We start from the raw sequence: 27,964 nt of genomic DNA, 5'->3' as shown, positions 1-27,964 counted from the left end.
GACAGTATGACATGTTTATTTCTTGGCACTAAAATCATTATGGGTAGGTAAAAATTCTTGATAACATATGTGTGTCCAAGAAAATGACAGAATACAGATAAATCTGCCTATGCAGCTGCAATGTAAACATAATTATATTTCTGTGAATGTGGATTGACTGAGAACTGTTTCTGTGGATTTACAGTGTTAAGAACATATTTACTAAGAATACTGTTGAGCACTCACATGCAGGATACCTTACTTTGTGAAATTTTTAATAAACTTGTGATAATCCTCGTTTTATAATTTCTTTTTGTGTGTAACTTTCAAAAAAAGTTACTTGGCGCACAAAATTTGCATAATGCAGTATTTCCTGAAGCACCAGCTGCAGAAGTGCTCACCCATTAATGTTGATGTGGTCTTGTTGATTAAGATGTCAAAGTTTCGCTTTTTTGCACATCTTGCATTAATTTATGATTAAGCTACATTAAGATTTATGTACCACAGTGTACGTACTAAACCTTTCAGTTGGTAGCCAGCACAGCATCCTGCGTCCTCTTGTGCCCTGAGTTTAGCGCTGCTTTCTCCAAAATAATTTTCTTGATACTGCAGTTAATTCACAAACTGGCTATAATAATTTATTCTCATGTCTTCCCAGTCACCCTACTTGGCCTGTTGTCTCCAGTAGGTGCCTTTTCTCACCACTGGAAATTCGATCTTTTTGTTGGTTACACTTGCTTTCTCACTATCCTTTTCTCTCATTTATTGATCAACTTGCCAAGCTTTTCTTTCTGCTACTCACTTCAGTAATACACCTTTCATGGTCACGATCTTTTCAGCTCTCCTTGAATGTGGAGCTGCCGTGTCAAGCAAGCACATGGGTTGTTAGTCTGACTCTCCTCCAGCATCCTTCTTCGCAGTGTAGATAGTACAGTGGGTACTAGACCTTGTGTAACATTCTTTTCACACAACTTGATGCTGCTGCATTGCATGAACCTCTTTCCGTACACTAAGGAGGCATGTGGTCTCTCGTCCGAGTGGGTATCACATTCTGGGTGAGGATGGTCTTGCACACGGAGCTATTGTCGTACGGCATACACACGTAACAGCATCAATCACCACTTAGGTGCAGCTTTCGATGACATGAAATGTGGGATGCTTCAGCCAAATGCATGCCACAGTCCGGGCACTCGTGAGGCTTTTCCCACACGTGAATTCTCAGGTGCACGCCGACAACTTTGTTCGCAAGAAAAGTCCACCTGGCAGACGTCATGCACAAAAGGTCCTTCGCCAGTGTTAGTCCTCTCGCAATTGGCGGCGTGGGTCCTGTGAGACTGGAGATTGAAAAGAAAAAATATTTCAGTGGCAGAAACTCCAGACGATTTGTAAAGCAAACAAAAATGCCACAAGAGTGAAGCAGTGCGAACTTGTAACTAAGCTTGGGTGCACAAAGGAAATTAGAACAGCTGCAAGCACTATTCACACCAGAAAAGGACCATGCTGTTGGGAGAGTTTGTCAGACATCTATAAGGAGCGATCAAGGGAACACGCACAACACAGAAGGAGAGCCCAAGGGTATCAGTCTTCGTCTTGCCCTTGTGCACTTTTTCTTTTTTCACAGCTTCCTACTTAACGGTTGGCTGGGCTGAACTATTTTTCACTTTTTGTTTAGGCCTCTTTCCATTTTATTTATGGAAAAACAAACTTCATTTGATTTGATTGGTCTTGCATAGCTGTTGAGAGAAGTTAGTGCAAGAAGAATACTTACACAAGGTATGCGGGGATGAACACAAGTGCTACTGTCAATTGTTTATTAGCAGGAAGTGCTAAAGCCGAACGTCCAAAGTTAAGGTTGAAGGTAGTAAGTACCATATGTGCACAAGGTGTCACACAACCTTAAATAGGGTGCAAATTGACATGGTAAAAGCTCTTATTATTTCTGCCCCCAACAAGCTTTTGAAGCAAGATCCTTGCACAGGCCGTGACAGCAAATGAGGTTGCTGCACAAAGCATAAGAATCCCATCATTAAGTGTTCACAAGGAGCAGTTTATGCCACCCCTACGACATCTGCCAGGAGGGCTATTTTTGTGAAAAACAATCTCTTGATCCTTGTGAACAACCAGCACTCTCCTAGTGCAATCAATGTGAGCCCATACCGATTCGTTTCACTTTTCTCTCGTTTCTCAAGACTAAAAACCTATGGAATAGTTTACTGGATGATGCTGCGGAGAAAAACTATTTCTGTGATTTTGAACTTTGCCTAGATAAGTATTTTGATAAATGTACTTTCACTTGTTCATTGACCATCGGAAGACGTGTGCATATTTAGTGTGTAAATTCCATTCATTGTACATTCCCTGTAGCAACCCTCAAAAGAAGGTTAACAGTGACTAAACAAATAAATAAATAAAATGTGTATCGGCCAAATTGAATGTCCCATGAAGTGCCGCTTTTGGGAGCATGTGCAAAACTTAAGTAAAGGAGAGGCCAATGGAGCACATTTAGTAGCCTATGTGACTGTGTATGGTTGTGGGCCTCGCATCTAGGAGACAAACACTCTAGGTAGGAGTGGTAATACCGCTTCAAGGCTTGATCAGGAAAGCTATGTTATAAAAAATAAAAATTACTGTTGCATATGTCAACCCGTTATAGTACTTCAGACTTATATATATATATATATCATTCAGCCCCCACTATGTACTGATAGTGTTGTATATATGAACACAATAGCTTTAAGTGCACCGTGTCGCAGAAAATCTGGTGTCGGACGTCGTTTCGGGAAAAAGAATTTCAAACCACGCATACCCAGGCCCTCCATGTGGCACAAGGAAGTTACTGAACTAATTTAATTTGTCAAGCTAAAATACATACAAAAATTATAATGTGAGACTTACACACAAACCTACAGACATGATACCATCGGATTGTGATTTGAATATATGAGAAAACATAATCCTGTTATGCAAAAACTCAAACAAACCCCTTTTCCAGCGTTCTTACTATTCATAGACCGGCCACGGCGTCTGCCGTTTGCACATGCTAACGCGTGAATATCTTGGAGGCCACGGAGCGGCGCGCCCGATTGTTTGCAACACCTCCAGATGGCGCTCGCCTCTGCCGCATTGTGGCCCACACAAGAGGCTGCATTTCTACCAGAAAGCCTGCTTTCGTGCATAGAGTTTGCCGCCAGCGTTTCCCGGTAAACATTACGATTACATGCACTGCAGTTGCCAGGAAGCATGAGAAGCAGTCAGGGATCTCTAAATGCTATTGCATCCCACTCTTAAAGGTGAAGCTTATGTGTCCTCCAAATTTTGTTTTTGTGCATGCATGGCAAGATGTATATATATGTAAGGACCCTTCCTGCTAACGGTTCAGAGTAGAGCTTCGGTTCGTCCTCCCTTCATTTTAGTGTCCTTTTTTAGCCCTAAGTCACCTCAATGGTCCTATACTTAACAATTAACAAAATGTACTTAATGTTCCTAGATTAAATTTGCTATGTGCATTGCTGTGCTTTCATTTGCATGTGTGTCTTCAAGAATGATTAAAATGGCACATTGGCATTGACAAAAATTGACAAAATGACATTGATAAAATAAGGTTCTAGGGCTGTGCTAGGTTTGCATTTAACACAACAAACAGAGTATACAATGGGACAAGTGGCATGACAGTACATTTGCCCGGTTTGCACCACTAGTAACATACACTTGAAGCCAAACTGCAACCAGAAATGGCAAGTCTTACTCCACTGCTAGCTGCTAGATATCCGTGGAAAAAATTATTTGTGAATGTGAAAATGCTTCCATTGGGTTAATTATGAAGCCACTTAAATGGCAGTCGCCATATTTGTACAGTCGGTCCGCATTAATTTGACTAAACTAATTCTACTTCTTGCATAATTCGACTGCAGTGGAAAGTCCTAGCGAGAAACCATGCATCAGTATGACAAGACAACTTCTTTTGTTCAAACACAAAGGCATGCATTCAGGTTAATTCGACCACCCCATTGACCCCCACTGGCACCCTCTCGTGTGTGCTGGGTTTACCAAAAGCTTCAACAATACATTCACCAACAACCTGTCCTGCAGTGATAATGACAACTCATAGTCTGGCCTGGCCGATTTCTCTTTTGAGGAATTTGCCAGGGCTGCTGACAGTATTGAAATTTTTGGCCTCTGACCAATGACAGCATGTACGGCAAAACGACGTTAACTCAAAGCTGTAATAACCGGAAGTAATTTCGAGATAAGCGAAAACATGAAATTAGACGCCTGCTGGCCAGACGGACCACATGGAACGTTTCCGAAATGCCGCCAGTAATATTCTCGGTCGATTTTGCGTGCAACGGTACTGAACGTGTCGGTGTCTACGGGCAACAGCCTTACTGGCACTGTGAAAAGACCGCACGCTTGCCACAGAGTCAAGGCAAATAAACCTAATGCGATATTTGAGGTCATTCATTTGAGCATAACCAGTTCCAGGCATCCAAAAAGCTGACACTGCTACTTTTTGTATTGTAATTAATTCTGATCAATTTCACTTCAAAAACCGAAGCTGAACTGTGGAAGAGGGCAATTGTCATGCCTTAGCAGACGTCCACGAATGGCGCAGCATTCACGACCTACCATTGCGCGAGCTTGAAGTGAGCATCCTTATCAAGCTGCTATCTTGCTGAAATGGCTGGCAAGTCGGCTGATCACACCTGCTCAAAAGTGCCAATCATCTTGCTCAAGGCCGCGATTAATACTGTGATCACATTGATGCATCCCTGACAGCATCCTGAATGAGAGGGGAAAAAAAAATAAGACAGACTCCCAGCTCACCGCAGCTGCATGAGGCCACAACAAAGTGGCAGCAAGCAGCCGAGCAAGTGCACAAGAGCAGTGATAGACAGAAAGAAGGAGAAAAAATAAGCAGGGAGCCCAATGCAGCATCTGGCATGGCTAGCGAGTTTCTAGTGAATGAAATGCTAGTGCAAGGGAATCTGCCCATGCTGCCGGCCCTATTGCCTTTTTTCTCTGGTATTTCCGAAGTCAAGATTTCAAGATACGGGGTGAAAAATACACGGATTCATACCATGGTAAAAATGAATTTTGATTTGACCACGATTTCGAAATATTGGGGTTCGAGTTAACAGCGGCTTACTGTACAGATGTACTGTAATATTGCATTGAAGCAGTCCAGCAACGAAGACTACTTCAAGTGATAAAAATGTGAATTCATTATCTTGGCTGCCATTTGCTAATTCCACCAAATGATGCAGTCCCATAAGGCTCAAATTAACAGGAGTCGACAACACAAAAAAAGTTCGAATCAAGAGACTGATGAGGACAGAAGTTTACTTTGCACCTTGCACATATATACGCTGAATTTCACAGAACCTGAAATTCTCTACATACCATAATGTTAGCCCTGCATTGAATAAAGGCACAAACATTCTTGAAACATTATGCTGAAACGTCCTATTAAGTATCCAATTTACACCTGGAAGTAGGCGTAATCTCAAGCTATTCATTGCAGTATCGATGAAGATTGATGATGCTCATTGCTTGAATCATCACTTGTGCCAGTGCAATGAAATGCCTAGCTTCTGTCATTAGAACATTTTATCCTCCTCTGTTCATCTCATCGCCACCACCAACTCTCTTGCTACAACTGTGTTAATGTTTTTAATTACCATATTTACTCGCATAATGAATGCACCCCTAACGTTGCTACTGTGCAGTACCACGATCGAATGGCCGTGCTGTAGTTTTTCGGAGAGGCTACAATCTTTGACTCTTGCACACGTGTTTAAAGCAAGCACACTTAATTAATGCTTACCACATCCTTTCCGCCATTGCCGGCGCAAAGGCACCTCGCAGATTCGAGGAAGAAAAAAATGCAACTGGCTCTCCACAACATACTGAGTTTACTTATTCTACGCTGACATAATAGGAGAGAGAGCGCGCGCAATACGCGGCCAGATGTAGCGCACGAGAGAGTCAAAGTGAAGAAGGGATGGCCGGCACTTGATCGGCATAGTGGTCATAGTCGGGCGTAGTGTCGAATTCGCTTGTCTGTCACACGGTTTTCTGCTTGCCCTGGGTTTCGATGTGTGTGATGGGCCTAAAGTCGAGTTATACGCCTGCTGCGGGACATAGAGTTTATCTGCCCACAAAAATGTAAATGCTCATCAGACACCAATAAACTCTGACAGGCCGATGAGCAGGATGGTTGAAGAAAGGGACGCATACTGCGTGCTTGTCAAAACAGGTGCACACTTCAACGCAATGTTTGCGATAACAGCAGACGGCTGGAAGCGGCTGCGAGGATGAGCTCAGGCATGATCTGAGATGGCCGTTCAGAGCGAGTGTTCAGTTCCGCCTAGCACAATCGGCCTAGGTTGCGCCAACTTCGCGCGACTGATGCAGCCAGCGACCTGAACAAGTGGCCTGGTGGTTCCGATGCAGAGTGAAGTGACGCTTTGCAAATGGTATACATGTATTTTTACTGCAAAGATAGGTTATCTTATGCATGTTCCAAATCATTACCATCTTACTTTTCAATTTTTGCTGCTTCAAAAATGTCTTTATGAAATTGGACAGTTTTAGTTTAGCGTATGCAACTTATAGTGTACGCTAAGCAGCGCACATTTTCTAGTTTTAGTTGGCGTGCAACATAGAGTTTCTAAATAAATACCCTAGAAGGAAATGTGGCGCTAGTTTCTACGGGGGCTCTCCTGAGCGTGCCTCAGCCTACATGGGAATGATGGGAAGTACAGGCTTTGGATTGACTTCAATCTTCAGACCAGCTGCGTTTAGTTAAGGCGCAGTAAACGAAGCTATACTAAAATATTATAGTGTAAAATTGAATTTTATTTCTGCAGTGTCTTATATAATGCGCAACGCGTTACATAAACTTTGTATGACTGAGACTGAAGCACGTATTACTATGGTTCACAACAGGACACATCAGGATATGCATTCTTATGCAATTCTGTTCCCGATTTGTTGCTAGGGAATAATTATTTATTTATTTTTATAACAGCAATATAATAACCATGCATGTACTTATATAAAAATACTCATCAAGTGTTTATAGAAATAAAATATCTGTATTGTGAGAAAGTGTTGTGCCCTTGAGAGAAATGCTACAAGTGTCGTCTGCTACGATGCCTGCTCGCTGCGAACGTGAGACTTTTCTCTCAGACGACAGGCACTTAATTGTGAACTCCCTCGCTCTTTCGAAAGGCTGCGTCGGCTGTCACGATTGCTGAACATCTTCAAGTACATTTAAGCACATCTGCTGCACTGCTAGCAGGGATGCTTGAGGCCTAAAAAAAAAAAGAAAATATTTTTACATGCCAAAACCACTTTCTGATTATGAGGCACGCCATGGTGGGGGCTCCGGAAATTTCGACCACCTGGGGTTCTTTAATGTGCACCTAAATCTAAATACACGGGTGTGGTTGCGGCCTCCTACGAGTATGCTTCATTTTATTTTATGTTGAAGTACCGCTTCCGAAGCGTTACGGCGTGGCTCTGCAGTTACCCATTTTGTGACACCCGTCTACAGCCAGGAAGCAGCAACCTTTCCTACCACAAGTTTGTGTTCTCAAAGTTCTAAAACACACATTTCAATGAGCTCTAAATGAGCAATGCATAACGAAGCCCTCAATAAAATTGGATTGTCAAGCCACTAGAAGTACAACTGTCAAAGCCTGTAATACTACAGCGTCAAACTAACACACACAGCAAACCAAGGTCCAAATGGTCAAAACATGTTCTTTCAATGTTTACGATGCCGTCGTTTTCTCGTCACGGTTTCGACACCACACTGCGACACAAACATTGTCCCAGCTGCAGGCCCAACGCGCTATTGCCACTTTGAGCAACAGAACAAAGGCAGAGAGCTTTCCGTTGCACTGTCCCATTGCAGATTATAGCAATTGCGCTTGGAGCAAAACCAAAACAGCCAAAAGGTACTTGTAGGCTAGTTTGCCAGTCAACAGAATGCCAATCCGTAGCCTGTACTTCCCATCATTCCCATGATGGTTGAACAATCGCAGCACCAGATTTTGAACGATCGCAGCACCAGATTTCCCTCTAGTTATACTGATATGAAACTCTATGGCCTGCAAGATCTTCGTATCTCAGAGGCCATATGCCGTCATAGCGGCCATCTTCCGACTGTAGCGATAGGTGGGGCTGACATCTTGAATGTTTCTTTTGTTAGGCATCGACTTGTTCGAAGCAATCTCGAAAACACCACAAGTTTATCCATAATACTTTGTCGTCGAAGCCGCCCAAGACTAAGCAAAAGCCATTTACACAGTCATTTGCTACAAAGAAAGGACTCGTAGCCTAGCTGTAGCACACTAGTGTGTAAATCAAGCTATTCTCGGTTTTAATGTTGGCTCAGCCAGAGGCGCAAGGTTTTCTTTGTTTTGCTTCATTACCCAACTAGTGCTAACAGTGTTTGGCAAATGCCTCCAAGACTGGCTAGATTAGCCTGGCTGGTTGAAACCTGCAAGTGAAATCATGTGGGCTCTGCAAGACTGGCCGATATTGTGCAAGAACATTTCATACAAGAACATTTCACACCATCTGACATATTATTTCCAGTGAAACAGAAGCAGTGCTTAGTGAGCATATTTGAAACATAACATGCAGAAAGTGCTACATAAAGCACTCTGTAACATGAATTGCATACTATTTTAACCAAAAGGTGTGCTCAGATATAAAGTGAAGTGACCCACACTTTTTGTCATAGGGAATGTTAACGAAGTGGAATAGCATGCAAAAAATTTCAGAACCTACTCTTTGGTTGCACCAGGAAGAAAGTGATTAGAGGTAGCATAAACACATAAAAATTTGCATCCCCAAGTTATACAATGTAAAAAAACAGGCACACTTACTGCATAGGATGCCTTCCTTGTGGTTAGACCGTCTGCCCTTGTTCAACGTTAGAGCCAGTCTTCACTCTCTACCCCCAGGGCAAGAGGACATTCACTCTCGTACTCAGTAGAATCACAGGTATGCTCATAGAACTGAAGTATTGTTGCAAGGGAAAAAAAGAAAAAGAAAGATCAGCAGACTGGACATCTAAATACTAGTACACCATCCTCCCCTCCCAAGACAACACAAAATGCATGCTAGGCATACCTGTGCCCTTAAAGGGTCGCAGAAACAGTTAGGACAAATTTTGCAAGCACGTAGGGTATTTAGTAAAGCAATGAAGGGGGCTAGTTGGTGAACGTTCATGGTTATATTGCGCTCAGTTTTACAAACACGATACTAAGGAAGGACAGGACGTGGACGGACGAAGCGCAAACTACCAACTGTTTGATACTGTTAAAGAACGCGCTTATATACAAGGAGATATGGTGCGGGGGGGGGGGGGGGGGGGCTACATATAAAAAGATATGACAAGGTGACGACATGTGATTATAGTTTGGGTCAGGCATACATCCTTCACATGCACCCGTTCACCCTGGCGAACTCGACCTCAGCTTTGATAAGCGCGATGGACGGAGTGCTTACGCACGTCTCTTTTTCTTTAGCTATCGCAAGCGCCTCCCATATTTCTCGCTCCGTTTTTGTTTTTGATGTTCCGATGACTGTGGTGCTTTCTATTAGCGGGGAGCATTTGCACTGTTTGCAATGTGCGGCCAAGTTGCTAGGTGCTGTCAGAAGCTGGCACGTGTATTTGTGCTCCCGTAAGCACAAATATCTCCATATCTCCTTGTATATAAGCGCGTTCTTTAACAGTATCAAACAGTTGGTAGTTTGCGCTTCGTCCGTCCACGTCCTGTCCTTCCTTAGTATCGTGTTTGTAAAACTGAGCGCAATATAACCATGAACGTAGGGTATTGCTACAGTAAAACACCAGCACCACAATTTAAGTGAACCGTTTCATATTAGGAGCTCAAGGCTATTACAAGTTACTCTTCTCCCTAGCCATGCTTTTTCCCCTCAACTTGTTCACCAAGCAAGTGAGGCTCAACTCCACATTCACTAGCTCTGTGTCATGATGTGACGTCGAGTCTAATTCCGGTGCCTTGAAGCTAGCGCCCGAAGCCTCTTCGACCTCTCCACTAGCTGCCTAGCCATCGATACCCAGCGAGAGCTATGTTGTGTTGCGTCTAGCATTGTGTTGCAGCTCTCAATCACTGCACGAGCATGGTGCTGTGATAGTAATCCTTGGGTATGAAGTGACAACCGCAAAACGCACAGATCCTGGCGCCGATTGTATACTGACAGCTTGATACGCTGAGCCACTCCACTTGCCTGTTGCCTTGCAGAGTGACATGATGCTGCAACTTGACATCTCGCCAATCACTAGATTTGCAGCCCACAACACAAGGGCGATTCATGGTGCTCGTGAAAAGAAGCCTCGAAACCACCACTGACTGCGCAGCTCACATCAATATGGAGCATGTTGTAACACAAGCATACAACACTTGCTGTGTGCTGGAAATGCTTGTGAGTGAAGCGATAAATTTTTGTGTATTCCCTTTCTGTTACTTTGCTTTTATTGAGACAAATTGACCAATATTCCAATTATTACGAAAAACATTTGTTCACCACAAAGTTGGAAACGTGGGTAGCCATCGGATATCTATGTTGCCTATCCACATTGGCAATGTGGGCAGTCAATCAGATAGCTCGCCCGACTGAGGTCATGCACTCCTGTTACGTAGCAGGGGAAAGAGAGGCTGAAAACTCAGGGGAGCAGTGCCACTGCAATCGGTAGTGATGCACATTTCTAAAACATTATGATAAATTACATGCTTTAGACAGAACGCTTAAATGATATGTCACTTAATAATCAGAAGGACCTACCCTAACTCAGTAAGATTGTACAAAATAATCTAAATTGTTTCAGGGTCCCTTTAACATGCTGGCATAAATTTCTTTGGTATAGCCTGCTTAAAATTACGATCATATTACCTCATTTACAAGGGTAATTGTGAAATGTGAGACTTGACCAAGTCTTTCACCATGCATTTCCATAATGGATGAATATACGAAGTGGTGGTATAAAGAAACACAAAGGGGGGCAAAGAAAACATACTATATTTACTCGCATAACGATAGCACTTTTTTTGTCAAGAACATTGACGCGAATTCATGGGTGCGATTATTACGCGGGTTAAATTTCCCGCAAAAAGAAACATTGTCTTTTTTCATCCTGCGTTTGCTGCGGAATGACAACGGGTCAACAAGCAAGCGGCTGCCGCTGTCAGTGCAGAACACCAAAACAATAATGGCGGCCGCCTGAGCAAGCCGAATGCACTGAACGCGATTATTTTTCTTCTCGCGAGTACATTACGCGCATTGAAACAGTTTCTTCCATATCAGTAACGAATAATATCATTATATCGGCACGTTTGCGACAATAACGTAGCCATGTCCACTTTGAAGGGACAGAAACAAAGATGGGCGCACTTAGCTGCCAGTGACGTAAAAACACATGGCGGGCATGCTGCTGAAACTGCGGCATTCGTCTTCACTCCTATCCTAATACGGCACGTTTCCACTAAGGGTGGGCGAATATTTTAGCTGCGTTACAAGTGTCAGCGTATGAACAGGGTACACTTCTAACGTATCAGTGTAAACGTGGCCACTATCGTTGCCGCTGGCGATTTGTTGCGTGCCCACGAGTGCAGATGAGAAGAATCGAAAGGCGCCTTTTATGTTGTTGTTGTTGACCAAAACCATTATGAAGCCTACAGATAATAAAGCTGAGGCAAGTTTGGTTGTAGCTTTCTTTTCATGGAAGTGCGGAAAGTGATGAAAGGAATAAATGGGGCATCTGCTTAAGAATGTTGGGTGTGTGCAGACCGCTTGGTATGTCTTCAAGAGTCGTTCGCGTAGCATTTAACAGATGGTAAGTGCGATCATCATTAGCTAGACTTAGCACGCGACATATCGCTGCGACAAGTTCAGGGCGCGATCATTACACAGGAGAGAAAAAAATCGAATTTTGACGACAAAATTCGGGGTGCGATCATTATGCGAGTAAATACGGTATATGAGCCACATGCAAAAAAGTCATCCCAGTGCATTTCTACTTCTCGGAAACCCGTGGCATTGCTTGTGAGGACATTTTGACTTTTACTAAGAGCCGACAGGTGTGGGGAGTCAATGTTAGTCATGCTGCATGAAATTGGAGGAACATTTCATGTTCTTGCAGACCAATTCATAAAAGCAAATGTCTTGCTTCCACTCAGTTCAGTGCAGAGCTGAGATCAGTCATTAGCAACATGCGGGTGCCATGTTGATGGTACTGACAACTCAGTAAATGAATGTTTTTGTATTGTGCCCCTACGGGAGTTCAGTGGCCACACTTGGGAATCGAATTTTCAACCTTGTGCACAGCAGCAGAATTACAGAGCCCTTGACCTACCGCAGCAGGTGACATTGCCCAATCAAGTTTTGCGTGACACAAACAAAGAATTACACCACAGAATGTGCCATGTCTCTCTGTGCAGCAGCTAGAGCTTTACTTCCTTGCTGGCGGTGGCAGGGAGAAAAAAAGAACTGTTGAATCTAAGATCAAATCGAGAGTTCAAGGTATCAAATCAACAAAGAGTCTACGAGACAGTGAAGACAAAAGCTCTGGAGTAATTTCAAAAAATTGCAGGTCTTAATGTGTCAAAACTGCACATCAATTTGACAACATGACTCTTTAACAGGTGCCCCATGAATGTCACACGAGTGCTGCTGCATTCCGCCCCCATCAAAACGTGGCCCCTGCAGCCAGGATCAAACTCGCAAACTCATACTTGGCAACAATACAGCCACTGAGCTACTGTAGTGGCTCTGGAATATTTTTGACGACCTGGGTCCCTTTAACGTGAACCTATACTCAAGCACACACATTACATTTCACTGTCACCTCAGTGCAACCAAGATACTGGGAATTAAACCCGCAATCAGATAAAGAAGAATAAATGTACAAGATATTTATGTTCACGACAACTGCAATTTGGTTCGTAATGTAACAGAGATACACTCCAGTATGCAAGTGCACAGATGAATGAAGCATTCATTATTGCTATTAATTCACTCAAAAATTAACCCAGTAAAGTTCATCGAGATCAGTTTTGCCGAGCATGGGTGAAAAACAAGAACTGTAATAGCGGCCATGACATTAGCGCACATTGAGATAAACAAAGCCCTATCCACACGCTCTATTTACATGCAGTTACTGCTTCACTATGTAAATTGCTGTTGAACTACGTATGCATTTGTCTTCTGTACATTCTCTCTGGCACATGCGAAGTGCTACCCAAAAGTTCGAGGAATTCAGTCGTAAAAAAAAAATTTTGTTTTCACCATAACGCCTAATCAGCTGTCTCCTTCAAAGTGGTCCCCTTGAGCATGTATACATCGATACCAGCATTTCTGCCACGATTTCATGCATTCGTGGAACTATCCAGGCAACAGTGTGCTGAGGACCACCTGTGATTCTGACTGGATCTCTTCAACAGTGTAAAACCAATGTCCTTTCAGCCTCAACTTCAACTTTAGGAACAAGAAGTCACAAGGGGTGACTTCTTGTTTCCAAATACCACAGCGCTTGTCTGTGGTATTTGTTTCCTTGTGTCCTCGTCTTTTTCGCGCTGTTTCACCTCAGTTCTAAGTATGAACCAACTAGCCCTTATCAAGATCTTACTAATGTAGGTTCTGTTCGTCACTGAGCAGTCTTGGCACGAATTTTGAAGCAATGTGCCTGATGTTCATAACATCTGACGAAATTCACTGAACTGTGGCGTACAATTGTCCTACAATGTTGCAAACATCCTTTGTAGTTTGTATGCTATTTCCAAGGATAGCCTTACAAAGTTCCGCTATCGTTTCCAGAGTCACGCTCGTTGACGGGTGTCCAGAACGTTCCTTGTCAACACACATTTGACCCTCTCTGAAACGTTTATGCCATAAAAATGTCCTACTTTGGCTCACGGTGTCGACTCCAAAAGCGTCCTCTAGCATACGATGAGCTTCTGCCGCAGTTTTGCCAAGTTTAAAACAAAACGATGCAAATCCTTTGCTCGTTGAAGTCTCCCATATTGGTTGCCTAGAAATGCGCCAAATCAGTGAAATATTGAGTTGCAAAACAACACTTTGCAAAAAAATACTTCTTAGATGCTTCTTAGACTGATCCGCAAGGCATACTGCTAGCTACATCTAGCGGTGGAAATTTGTACCAATCTCAGTTCGCCAGCGTGTTTCAAATTCCCATAACTTTTGTGTAGCACCTCATAGTTGCATTGCGCTTTTCGATATTTGGCTGTCGTATTGAAACACCTAGCCCAGGGGAATGCCACATGTTAGCAGTGAGTTGTCATTGCCCTGTGCTTCCAGGCAGAGCATCTGGCTTACATTCAATAGAGTCATGGAAGAGTTTTTCATTGAAGCCCACTAGTAAACATGGCTGTTAATGCTAAGTTTATTTGGTATCTGCTTTAGCTTAGCACATGGGGGAGCCTTTTCCAGATCTGTGATTTGTTTGTCAGTACTGGAAGTCATGAACAATTAGGCAACTAGCTTACCTCTAATTCGGGACATTCTTCGGTCTGCACTGCAGCAATCTGTAAAAGCACCATATACACACATTTTACATACATGCCCGCCTAGTTTTTCAACTGAGCAAGTGACAAAGGTAACAATTTCAAACACAGGAAAGTGCCAACCCCATGATTTGTCTGGCCTACATCCCCATGTCGTTATCACATAAACAACAAAAATTTAATCACTAGCTCTGGCCATTATTTCTCTTCATTGCACTCTTTTGAGCAGGATGAACAATGGTGCATGCATTTTTGATTTACGGTAGTCATACATGACAAATCATGTCAAGTTCATTACTGCTGTCAGACAAACAAAAATGGACCACTAATGTGACAATTTTTAACTGTTCCCAACTGTAGTACTTATTAGATAAGTCAGGGTGCCAATAAACTCAGGCTGTAAAAAATAAGAAAAAAATAAAGAATGAAAGGTTGCAGTCTAGTCCGAAAGGCAAAGCATCGATAGTGATAGCAAAGTATTATATAGTTACACAAGTAAGGTTTATGAAAGAAAAAATTGTTGTCCACCCGAATGTAGCATAAAGCTACAAAGGAAACCCATATGGGTTTCTCAGAAAGAAGCCTTGCAGTTGAAAAATTTGTCCTGGTCTGGGACCCCTGCAGGATTTCACAGAACCGATTTGCCATGAGTAAGGTTTGTAGTTTTATCAGCCATATAAATTGCAGTAAACATTAGTTTACTAATTAAGTTAGCAAGCATGATGTCACGTATGTGGTGGCAAACATGAATAGATCTCACTCGATGACCACAACTGCTTGTGGTCAGAACACTGGCATAGGGTGCCTCAATGCGCACACTTTCAACTGAAAGTTAAGAACAACTGCGTCATCTGCTACGGCAGCCACGATTCTTTGGCTCACCAGTTGGCAAGAAAAGTGGCGTGCTTAGAGCTCCGATTCCCCCGCTCGCACCAAGCCCCTAAATTAACGAAAGGAAAACTAAAATGCTCTGCTATATATTGATGCAACTAAAAGCGCACAGAATGTCATTACATGGTACGAGACAAACCAAGCTGTCAATGACGTATGCGGACTATGTTTTTGGAAAGAGCAGTACGAGCACTAAACAATGTTCAGGTGTCTACCGACAGAACTGAGTAGTCAAAGCTACCACATCATCAAGTTTTGCTACTGGATCTAATTGAAAGAGAAAAAAAAGAAAAAGCGGTACCAGACTTCAAATTTTTCGCCTCTTCTATCACTCATTTATTGTGACGGAAGCATCTGCCCACAACAAAGACCACCACCGATTTTTGCCTGCCTGCTTTATCCTCAAACAATTGCACTCACCCAGAGCAAGGGGATGTGCAAGAAGCCAGTGGTTACAGGGTTCTAGGTTGGAATGGGCATGGGTGTGGTCGTAGAATAATGTAATGCAATTTTAAGTAGGAAGCTGAAAAATTATATCTCTGATATATTATTTAAATGATAATTATTAATTCTGTGATATTAGGGAAAGAAAAGTGTTTAAGCTGGTGCATTGTGACACTATCTTCTTTGTATGCAAGTTCTTTTCTGGATGACATGGGGATGAATATTGTGAAATTAGAAATATGTGGACAGACCTTGGCATTCTCAGATAAACATGCCTAGATAGGTTATGTTCATTTAAAGAAAATGTGTAATTTTATAAAACCTATGTTTGTGGTCTCACGACAGCAACACACATCAATTACAACAAAGGTTGTCACCAGCATTACGAAATGGACAGATGGATGGACAACATAGACAAGGGAAACCCAATTTTGAGTACTTTAATGCTGCCACAGTAAAACAAAACAAAAAATCAAACTGATTTCAGTAATGCACACAGAGGGAAGTTCCCTTCCATCCAAACATCAGAAAACAGACTTGCATTCTGGCCATTCCCCCCAAGGCAAGTACTTTTAGGTAATATTTTATATATAACTTTCTAAATGTATACATTTACATATATTATCTCATGAAACAATATTTCAGATACTATAAGGCCCTCTTCCAAGGAAATGTCCTTTCTTCATTGTCATGTGCATTGTTGTTCAACAAGCAAACTTAGCTACAAACTTCTAATTGCTGTACTGTTTGTGAATAAGATTTCTCTTAGATCTAATTTTCTAGAAAGAGCAGTTGGGCTGGCCTTCAGTGACAAAACGTGTTCTTTGCAAAATTTCTAGCTTCACATTCACTTAGATTTTTCCTGTAATGCACAGTTTTTAGTCATAACGTGCTGTTCTTAAAGTTCAGCATACTTTTTCTTGAAGTAATCAATATCTCCACTCGATTAACTCTAACCAATTTGTACTGCCAATGTGAGATCCCTCAGATACCTCAAGCGTAGAGTTTACTTCAAGCAGCCATATTACCAATCTCTGGGAGAATCTCAACTATATACAATGTAAAAAAATTTTTTTTTCATCATACGGCTCATTCATCTGTTCGTCAAAAGCTTCAGGTACAGCTTTCTCCTTTGGTGGCTGTTGCATTTTAAGTAGAGCAGCAGTCAGAAAGTGTGCAGAACATGGCAATTAGTAACTGAAGCATGAGGGCAGTTCTGCAGAAGGCTTTTTCTTTACACTTCAATGGTAAATGCATATGGACAATTAAAAATGAGAACTATGCAGAGTTTATGCATGTGCATCCTCGCTAAAAACATTAGGTAAGAAATATTAGCTTTCTGACTTTCTTCTTTCGCTGTACTTTGCTTAGCACTCAATGGCCCCACCACACAAACACGCTGCAGGTGTGGCATTGTCAAAAAAAAACTCGGTGCCCTTCCACTCTGTGAAGAAGGATGACCAGCGAAGCTGTGTATGTGGGCCCCTAAATGGTGAACTGCACTTCCGCCGCAGGTCGGCCCGGCATTGCACTATCTTTGGGATCGGCCCATGCATGGGGAGTGCTTGACACGTGCTTCACCTCCACAGCGATTCGGCCCAGCATTGCACTACCACCGGGATCGGCTCACGTACGGGGAGTGTTTAGCTTGCTTCACTTCTGCCGCGGATCTGCCCGGTATTGTACCATCTTCGGGATAGGCCCACTTATGGGGAGTGCTTAATGCCAGTGTCACCTCCACCACTGGTCAGCCCAGCGTTGCACCATCTTCAGGATTTTTTTTTCAGACAATTGCAAACTGGTTCTTTACCCACCCCAGTATTAATGACTCATCTATACCCTAAATTATATGTGAGTGATGTGTGCCGCGTGTGCCAGCGGGAGAGGGCCACCCTGACGCACATCCTATGGGATTGCACCAAGTTCCCCAATGAGGCTTCGACAAGTACAACGATTCCTCCGCGACTCGCGGCTGTGGCGGAATGCTACGACCACGAAAGCCAAACCTGGGCCGTCCAGCAGGTCTCGGCGGCTCTTGAAAGACAAAGGCCGAGCGAAACCGACGGAACGTTGCCCCACAGGGCGACCAACTGCGGGAGTAACACGCGCTGGAGTTGAGTAGAGACCACCCGCTGAGAAGACGTCAGGGCCCGCGTCACGGCGCCATTTAGTCATGGTGTCGTTCTGCAGGCGACTACATGAAGTTGTCTCTCTCTCTCTCTCTCTCTCTCTCTCTTCTACACGCAGACACAATAATGGGGAAAGTGGCCCTTTACAGCTTCGCTGTAAGAGTCAGCCTCTGTTAACGCATACAGTGAACCGAAAAGCAGGAATCACTTCATTTCTGAAGGGCAACACCGTTGATTTGAGCTTCGTTCACCAGACCGTGGGGTTAGGTTCGCAGCTGCATTCTTCAAAGCGGGTCTTTTGGTCAATTTGAAAGTTTAAAATAGCGTTAATGTAGTGAGAAAATATAAAAATGGCAGACAGGAATGTGGGGACTAAAGAGCACATTGCTAGCAGGGATAATGGCTGGGTTGCATTTCGTGCACTAGACTTGCAACCTCCACAATCTACTCTGGTTTCTATCAGCACCTGTAATTTTTATGATAAGCACTACATAGTGCTGTCACCCAAACATTACAAACAACTATAATTTGTGCACTACATCTATTATGCAAAGTGACAAAAGTTGGAGAAAGTAACATTAGGTAATCTGCACAAAACAGTGGCACGCAAGTAGAAACATTGTGCTGCTTTGCTTACTGCAAATGGTAGTCTTTTTCATTTTGTATCTAATTTTGGTCCACTTGGTGTCTGCTACCAAAGACAATGTGCTCCAAGACGCAAAGTGTCCGCACAGGGAACAGATGTTTTCTGTGTACATACATGACTTAATACGTAGTGAAGGCATGTCAAATGGGCAACGTCACTCTGGCTTACATGAAGTAACGTGACCTCAAGCCAAGCCTCTGTCAGCATGAAAATGCAATAAATGAGACAAATGACATGTTTCTTTTACACAACGGATTGCACAAATATTGAGCTTAAAACACCAAGCACGCAACGACAAAGGGAATCTGAAAGAATACGGCACTACTCCGACATAGAGTCTCAATTTTCAAGGCCTAAACAAGCCTAAAAGAAAACATCCTCCAACTATTTCTAGAATGCTTGCTGCTTTGGATATGCATACCAAGAAGGAAATTCAAGAGAAAAACACCTCTCCGCATTACCACTGGCGCCGCAGAGAGGAGTGGCCAAAATAATGGTGGCGGCGCGTCCCGCGGGGCCAGCACGATGGCATCACCCTCATCAAAGAGTGGAACCACCCTAAGTCAGGGGCATATTCATAGAGGCAACTTACGCTGGCATCTCCGACTCACCCTTAGACTTTTGCACCCACTGCAGATAACCTCCTAGATATGGCGCATGGGAAGCATATGCACTCAGCTGTGTTATAGTCATGCCAACAGGCATGCACTGTTACAGCTACGCTAGAGAAAGCTGGAGGAAGAGACGCATGCTCTCCTCCCCTAGTGAGCGCTTGATCACGTGATCTCCGACACTGGGTACGCATCAAGCCCAAGTTACCATCCTTCTCACCCTTGATCGCCTACCCTTGCACCCACAACTGCGAATGCGTGGGGTGCAATCTTATCGCACATGAGAATGACTGCAAAAATCTGCCTGACAGTCAATATAATTTCTATCGCAATAAAACACACTCTTACCTTTACGCATTTCACAGTTGGCACTTCAAACGTTTTCTGTGGATAATGAGGAAACAAACAGATCACCATAGGCAAAAATGGCTCGCAACATGATGTCAGGTTAATTCAGAATGAACTTAAGAACTTGCACACGTTACCTTTGAGGCATCTTCAGTCTGCACAAAGCAATCAGTCTGGAAGAAATTAGGTTTGTTACAGATATGGCAAACTTTGATTCCCAATGCTTAAAATATTAAGACAAGGATAGCAAAGCTGTATAAGTGAGTTCTCACACCCTCAGATTGAAGTACTAAGGGGTTTGTTAGCTGGCTCGCAGCCTCCACGCAGGTGGTGTTGCGGCACCATGGCATCAGGTTTCACAACTACGGCCGTATTAACAGCTAGGTGAGCTACAATGTGGACCCCTTATAAGGCAACGCAGAAAAGAATTTATGGTTTAGTGGTAAAAAAAACACGCATGTAAGTTGTCCATTTTAATGATATAACGCAACGTAACTTTTACTTTATAATCATTGATGACTTCATTTCAAATCAAATTCCGGCTTTAACGCACATTATTTACATTTGATATCGACCCCTACATTACACGCAACGGTTTTGACACCGCTGTGTCAAAACCGTTGCAGAACACCACTAAACAGCTTTGCTGTAAAAAGAGCTTTCAGAAACTCACCTTTCCAGTGCCATCTGTCTGCAAGCAACAGTCAACCTGTGACAAATAAATTTTTTGTATAAATTTAGTGGTGCTTCCAGTTTAAACACGTGATAATACCAGTTGATGTTTAATAATGCAGACTTCTGAGGCGAGATGCTCTCCATATAGTTTAATAGAAAAAAAAAAAGAGCAACTAAAGGAACAGTAAGGTGCAATACTAAATTAGCAAACAGTGGCAACATGTTGTTTTAAGACTTTATTGATGTGACTGGCATTCTTTATCTACTTTATGCCCTTTGAGCCTATCTATCCATCCATTCCGTACATGTCTGTCCATCCGTCTGTCTGTCTGCCTAAATAACTAACTAGCTACTTACGCCGACCCATTGGCCTAAGTTGCCTACTAGCTTGAGCTACTTCATTGCGCTCATGGTCGTGATACTGTCAGGGTAGTTCCATCATTGTCGTTCCAGCTTCGCCCTCAGATTTTCATCATACTTCGTCGCCACCCTTTTTACACCAACACAATGGCCCAAGTTGTCTTGGGCCAGTGGGCTTGCGCTCAAGATCATGATGCCATAGTGGTCATTGTATCGTCGTCATTCCAGCTTTCTTATCTGACTCTCATCATAACTTTGCCATCATGCCATCGTCATGATACAGCCATCATGCATTTGTTGTCACGCCACCATTGTGATGTCATCATAGTCACTCCAGTTTCATCATCTGACTCTTGTAATGCCATCGTCATGATACAGTCGTCGTGCATTTGTTATCACACCACCATTGTGATGCTGTCGTAGTCACTCCAGTTTCATGATCTGACTCTCGTCATGTCGTCTTCACACTATCGTCGTCACGTCATTGTCATCATGTACTGGGGTTCATCTTGTTGTTGTCATACCATTGTTATACCATCGTTGTCATTGCGTTGTCTTCATGCAGATCGTCCTGCATTTGTTATCATACCACCGTCGTCATGCCATCGCGGTCATTCCATCTTAGCCATCCGGTTCTAGTCATCATACCATCTGCAGGATACAGTAATCATGACTCCATCATTGTCACACATTGTAGTCGTCCCATTGTCTTCATGCCATCGTCATCACATTGTCGTCATGCGTTGGCAACATTTCAAAATCGTCTTTGTCATCACACTGTTGTTGTCAAACTACCTTCGTCATTTTATTGATGTCATTCCTTGTTTTTCATTCCATCATCATCCCTGCGTCATTGTCATATTCATGGCCGACCTTGGCCAAGCGAGTGTCATAGCAAAGTGGGCTGCTACCGGCAACCATGCATGCTACATATAGCCGAAGCAATGGAAGCTTTAGAATGACTAATACTGATTCTAAATAAATGTCTTCAGCAATATGCTATTTTGCTACACTGCTTGAATGCTAATCATGTTACCATCGATAGTAATCAAGAGATGGATTCTGCTCAATTTTTTTTAACATTACTATTTAGCAGGAGAAAGTTGATTACCAGTAAAGTATTGCACCTTTTTTGTTTGCTATATGCACAATTTTATTTATTTAGCATTTATTTACAGGAAACTCCCACCTCCCAAAAGGGATTATGCAGAGGAACAAGTGTGGTAAAAGAAATCAATTTTTTTTGCCCGAAAAGATTAATAAGAATGTACAAATCTACACATATAAATAAGTATTCATGTGCACCTCTAAGTATTGACAAGTATGTTTATTTTTTTTTCCAGCAACCATTTGCCGTTCATGCCAAGAGGGGCTGTTCCGCAACTGCAGAAGTGTAATTATTCAATACAACTTAAGTTATTGTTTTTTATTGTCTTTTTAAAGCCAATGAAATATCTTCAGTCAGTCTTAGAGGCATGCAAGAATAACAACCTTACCTTGCCTTCTTGAGCATTTTGTTTGGAGTAGATTTCTTTAGCAAGGATCTGCAAAGCACTCTGTAAACCTTCATCATCGCTTCTGCAATACAGAAGAGAACCATGTAAACCACTTTGGTGCATGTTTCTCAACTAGCTGCACAATGCACACCTCATATGCTTAAAATAAGCCAGGTTATCAAACAAAGCAGATGTAGTTTCTGGATAGCTTGAATATGGCACCAAGAGGCAACATACACAACTCGGTGACCAGTTCTGGTGCAGAGGAGGAATCCATGGTAGAGTGTATAAGCGCGACTGTACGAGGATGTAGGAAGAAACAGATACACAAACACAACTCTTCACTTTCAACTATAGATTTTATTTTTGCACGCATCGATAACTGGCAGATGCATCAATGAGAGATTAAAAGAGCATCGATATAACGTCACTAGGGTAATCTAGGGTCATTTGGGTATTCACTGCCAAGATTGTTCCTGCATGCCCATGTTTGAAAGTACTTCCTTTCTGTATAGGGCTCATAGCAGGATGATGAGCGAGATTGCGGAGGCCTACGAGATTGCAAAATTAGAGGAAAAGTGCGTAAGCAAGCCTTCGGTATCACTATCTGAAAAGGACATACGATTCCTCAGTTTATCTTTATGAACAATGCAGTACATGTCTTCCCCATGCCTTGCACATGTGTACGGTTTATTGAAATTCACCACTGAATGTTCTTTTTTGCTGTTATGTTTGCTTCCGCTCGTACGGTATATATTTATCGATGCGTGCGAAAATAAAATCTATAGTTGAAAGTGAAGCCCTGTGTCTGTGTATCTGTTTCTTCCTAGGCTCTTCCTGTTTCTTCCGCTTACACAGTCTACCATGGATTCTAACCAACTAGCCTGCCAACATGTTTTAAACAGAGGAGGAAGAAGGGATATCTGCTCGTTGTCCTCTTGTTGGCTGTTTAGCGACTGCATACACAGCACTTCTACCCACTAGTTTTTTTGTATTTGTTCATGCTTCTAACAAAAGCACATTTGTAATATGTGCCACTAATTAAAATTTGACCATTAACATTCCTTTATATAGCACTATTTTGTTGCAGAAATAATATGCCAGGACAGGAGCAAAAAGCCACAGTTTCTGCAACTTACGAAGGCCTTTGCCTAAAATTTATTCGACAGCTGATTGCATTCAATGATAGCATATGTGATAACATTATTTGATAATGAGTGCATTCAGGCATCAATAGTTGAATATAGTAAAATTTACTGATCATACTATTTTCGAAAAATATGTCAGCTTGATATGACATGGTAAAAGTTATTCTGTGCACAGAAAAAATATCTATATTTTAAATTACAATGAACAGAAGTACAAAACCTATGTGAACTAAACTTGCTAACTCTTTCTCCTTCTGGTTTGCTTTCAGACCATGACATGAATAAAATCATGTCAGTATAACACACACGAACACATCTGTTTGCAAAAAAAATAACAAAATGCACTAGCTGGACTGATTACTGATGCCCACATATGACACAGCTAATGTTGCATTGCTTGAATGACCAAGTTAATTCTGAGGCCACCTGAGTCTCTCGCACAGGTGGCGATGCTTCAGATGATTGCTTCAATTGAAACAAAACATTTTCGGTCTCCACTAGCTAGCATTCGCGAAACATCAGGATCAGTGGTGGTTATGCAAGAGGCTGGCAGTGAATCAGGATACTACAGTGCTTGCTTCTATGAGTAAGTTTTCCCAACATAATTATGCAAATATGGTCAACTTCACAAACCCTCTGCCAGTTCTAGGACCAAAAGAAACAAAAACAAAGTAATGAAAAACTTGAGGGATGAGGAAGAGAGGGAAAGACAGAGTGGTTAGACTGTCTATAAACTGGTTGGCTACCTTGTCGTGGGATAGGCAAGCAAAATTCAAGGTAAGAGGAGGAGACACGAGCTAAAATAGAACAAAAAAAGACAAAGAATGGCATATAAATGCAATGCAGAGCATGACAATTCTCAACATCTGTCACCTAGCCCATATGTCCTCAAGAAGCACAACAAAGCGTTTAACGTTTTTGTACCGACGACAATCAGCACCACCAGGGACTCCCTCCTCCACTGAATAGAAACGGGAAAGTAAAGCAGGACACGTACAAAAAGAACTGACAACAGAGTTTGAGATAGTTGCTGTATGAGATACCACAGGCTTATGCACCTTTATGGAGAATAACAGGCTATTCACTTCAGCATTATGTATTAATCAGCAATGCTATGTGAACAGCTGAAATTGCATTGAAAAAGGAGCACAGCTCAATTGCTCACTTCCTATGGCAACATCAGCTTGCAAGCTCACCTGGTACTCAGCTGCATAATTATATTGCTAGTTCTATGTCATTATGTTAAGTAGCATAAATCTCAAGTACGTTTTAGCACAATTGCTGCCATGAATAAACTTCAGTGTTGTATCAATGCAAAGTATCATCACTTAAATGTATGGGCTAAGTACCGTATTTTTCAGACCATAGTCTGCAGCTAATACCTGCGGGGACTATTACCTGCGGGGAACTACGGCCTGTGGAATGTAGACTGGAAAATATGCTATCCAGGTTGTGTGATTTAGAGTTTACGTTAGGTATATGTTCTTACAAAAGAAAAGCTAGTTCTTGATACTAGTCTGCAGGGTCAGTTGGTGCAGCATATTGTAAACCTATGAGCTGTTTAACAGCAGCGGTGAAGAAAGACTTTACAGAAGCTCTGTCAAGCGCAGACATTCCGAGTGTCTGTCCTTGACAGAGCAGCTGCCAAGCCTTTCTTTGCCCCTGCCGCTGAATGCCCACATGTTTACATTGTGCGAGCGTCTGTGCTGCCAAGTCTTTCTTCCCCCCTGCCATTAAGCCACTCATACGTTTACAAAAAGGCTATTCTATTTCCATGCACTATAATATGTTGCAGTAAAACAAGAGCACAGTGCAAAAGTTTTGTAAAAGGAACCACAAGCAATGAGCTCCTGTGACAATTATAATCGAAGGCCTGCAAGAAAGCACACCATTGAAGATGAGCCACGAAATCCCCATGGCTCTCTCTCTCCTTTTTTTTCGATGAAACAATTGTTTCATTAAAAGCAAGTGTCAACAGAAGTGACTTTGGTCTTGTGATTTGGTTGACAATACATAATAGACATAACTTTATTTAAACATATTAAAATTGTTCATATTTAGGGAATGGTTATTCTGCTGGCAGAGTCGCTCTAAAGAAATTTTGTCAGCAGTTCGTTCACAGTGGCTGGTATTGGTCAGGCTGCAAGGGAACAGAGAATTTATGCAAGTAGTAAGTGTAAGAAGCATATCATTCTTTGGTATGCTTTGGTGGCGCTGCCAAGATGCTAAAGAGGCAACGAGCCCGGCAACGTCGGTACCCGAGGCTGGTCCACGAGTCATGGAGGGCAATCTTATACAGCTCCAGCAAATGGAGGCCTTGCCAAGCCTCCAATTCAGGAACAGAATGGGTCTGAGCTATTATCCTCCTACTACCCCTTGGAGATCCTGCACAGCCCAATTTGTTATAATTTCGGCGCTCTCATGGGGCCTCTGTTTGCATTTATTATGAAACTGCTGGCAAAGTTTAGATCGCACAACTCTGCCAGCTGCTGGCAAAACATGTGCTCTTATATTCCGTATGCATGTTCTTGTAGCTTTTCTTATCAAACATGTTGAAACGATTTTAAAGAAGGCTAGTTGAGGTCGAATTGGCTTTATATTAAAGTGAATATTAGCTCAGTTAAACCACACAGCTAAAAATATGGTGCTGGTATTTTTTTGCTTGAGATGCGATTTGCAGCTAAGCAGGCAGCCAAGCTCTAAATAGCTCAGCAGATTAACTGAATAAAGTACAATGGTACCGTACGTGGAACGATGAGGCACAGGAATTGTACCCATTTCCAGTGCGCTGTGGCATGTGGAGCACAGCATGAAGGACGGCACATCTTCGGTTGGAAACGCGGCACTCAGCAGAGGCACGTGAGGAACGCAGATAGGCGAAAGGTCTGCTTTAAAACCAAGGCGACGGCAAACGTCGCACGCATATCCAAACGGGTTATTGAAGATCTGTCCTCCGAATAGTGCCGCGTGCTCTATCAGCCGCCGCTGACGCCTTGCCTCGGTCTCGCGTTCCCGCACAACTGCATCTTCACGCCGCGCACGATGTGCGTCCGCTTCCTGCCGCCGGACTGCCGGGTCCTGTCGGCGTCGTCGGTTTGCCTCGGCCTCGCGCTCCCGCACTGCTGCATCCTGGCGCCGTGCGCGGTGCGCGTACGCTTCCTGCTGCCGAACTGCGGGGTCTTGTCGGCGTTGCCGCTTAGCCTCGGCCTCGCGTTCCCGCACTGCCGCATCCTCACGGCGAGCACGGTGTTTGGCCGCTTCCAGGTACCGAATTACGGGGTCTTGTCGGCGTAGTCGCCTTTCCTCGGCCTCACGTTCGCGCAGTGCCGCATCTTGGCGCCTGCGGCGTTGCAGTTCCGCGTGCTTTGAACGCGAAACGGCACGTTGTTCCTCCGTCTGGGCACGTATTCGGGCCCGCCTTGCTTCCTTACGTTTAATCTTGCGCTCGCGCTCCTCGGATGGCGTCCTCACAATACGCGGACGCCCCATATTGACAAGCAAGTGTGGCAACCAAGGCGACCTCTGGACAACTATCATACTACTCCATGGCAGGCCGAGATTTTGTGATAACGCGGGTACGCGCACGGAGCGTCTGGGAAGCCGAGCAAGTGTCGCTTTGCAAATGGATAGATGGTATGAATACCCTAGCATAGGTGTTCTGTGACCCTAGTGCCAACTAAAGCCCCTGCATCTACGCACCACCGCCGCTGGTCCTGGTCGGCGGAAACGTGTATGGAGGGGCTTTAGTGCCAACGACATACAAACGACGTTTGCGCGCCCGCCTAGCTTAAAGGGACACTAAAGGCAAATACTTAGTCAAGCGAAGGCGATAGATTAGTGCTCGAGAATCTCTAAGGCGTCAATATTATCGCGAACGGAGCCTTAATAATCGAGAAATCGAGGTAAATGCAGGGCATTATTAGAGACTCTCCCGGGACATTCAAGCACTTGCCCGATGACGAAAGCACTATATACTCAGTTATATTCTGTCACTAGGACTCAACTACACGTTGCAAGAAAACATCCTCATATTGTATTATAAGATGAAATAAAATGCTACTTGTCCAGTTTGATTTCATATTTAGAAATAAAGAACTCATTTTGAAATTACCGTTGACAACGACGCGGGCAGTCGAAAGGTTTCGTTTTCACTTGACAGCGCCGCCCACGCTTTCGCGTTTCAGTAGTTTCCCACTTTATTCTATGGATTCCTGATCGCGTAGCGCTGCGCTGGTTTTGCTGGCTCGCGAAACTCGCACAAACTACAAGTAGCAGAGAATTCAACTTCCATGTGATCTCGCGGGATGCCCGAACCAATGCCTTCTTTACTAGATGCCTGCCGCGTTGTCCAGTAGCTCGGTTCCGGGCCCTCTCTTTTCTCTCCTCCGCGAAAAGGCAACGAGCGCCTCTCATGGCGAACGCCCGCAACTTCCAATCACGTGCTGCGGCCTCTGAGATTAACGTGGCATCTGTCACCATCTCGGAGGCCCGCGATAACGCTCGCTGCGGTTGCTTGTATATGAAAGGGGAGTGATAGCAGTGCTTTGAAGCTTGTAAAGTGATTGTATGTGCTGCACTAATGGCAACTATAGTCTTCATCGTTTTATAGCACTAGCAAGAGCATCATGACCTTGCTTCCACAATGTATGACTAAAGTGTCTATCCTCCTACTTGTA

The 27,964-nt window shown here is 43.2% G+C and overlaps 1 protein-coding gene across 5 annotated transcripts; it reads right to left on the bottom strand.

Moving 5' to 3' along the window:
- LOC142564650 (uncharacterized) lies at positions 1-27,614 on the bottom strand. Of its 5 annotated transcripts, XR_012824644.1 has the most exons (9): positions 26,035-27,608; positions 22,141-22,222; positions 20,283-20,318; positions 19,747-19,782; positions 19,610-19,645; positions 14,523-14,561; positions 8,880-9,011; positions 4,606-4,759; positions 1-1,313 (listed from the first exon to the last, which is right to left on the bottom strand). XR_012824644.1 is itself a non-coding variant. In XM_075675739.1 (8 exons), the coding sequence occupies exons 1-7, from the start codon at positions 26,937-26,939 to the stop codon at positions 8,928-8,930; spliced, it is 1,218 nt and encodes a 405-aa protein (XP_075531854.1). In that variant the 5' UTR covers positions 26,940-27,607; the 3' UTR covers positions 1-1,313; positions 8,880-8,927. The 5 variants fall into 5 exon arrangements, 1 of the variants encoding a protein (XP_075531854.1); XR_012824646.1 differs by lacking the exon at positions 19,610-19,645 and having other exon boundaries at positions 26,035-27,611; XM_075675739.1 differs by lacking the exon at positions 4,606-4,759 and having other exon boundaries at positions 26,035-27,607.
- Positions 27,615-27,964: the final 350 nt, after the last annotated feature.

This window comes from Dermacentor variabilis, chromosome 11 (assembly GCF_050947875.1).
Source record: "Dermacentor variabilis isolate Ectoservices chromosome 11, ASM5094787v1, whole genome shotgun sequence".
NCBI lineage: Eukaryota > Metazoa > Arthropoda > Arachnida > Ixodida > Ixodidae > Dermacentor > Dermacentor variabilis.
The sequence above is the reverse complement of the archived record's forward strand: the minus strand, read 5'-3'. Positions and strand labels throughout refer to the sequence as shown.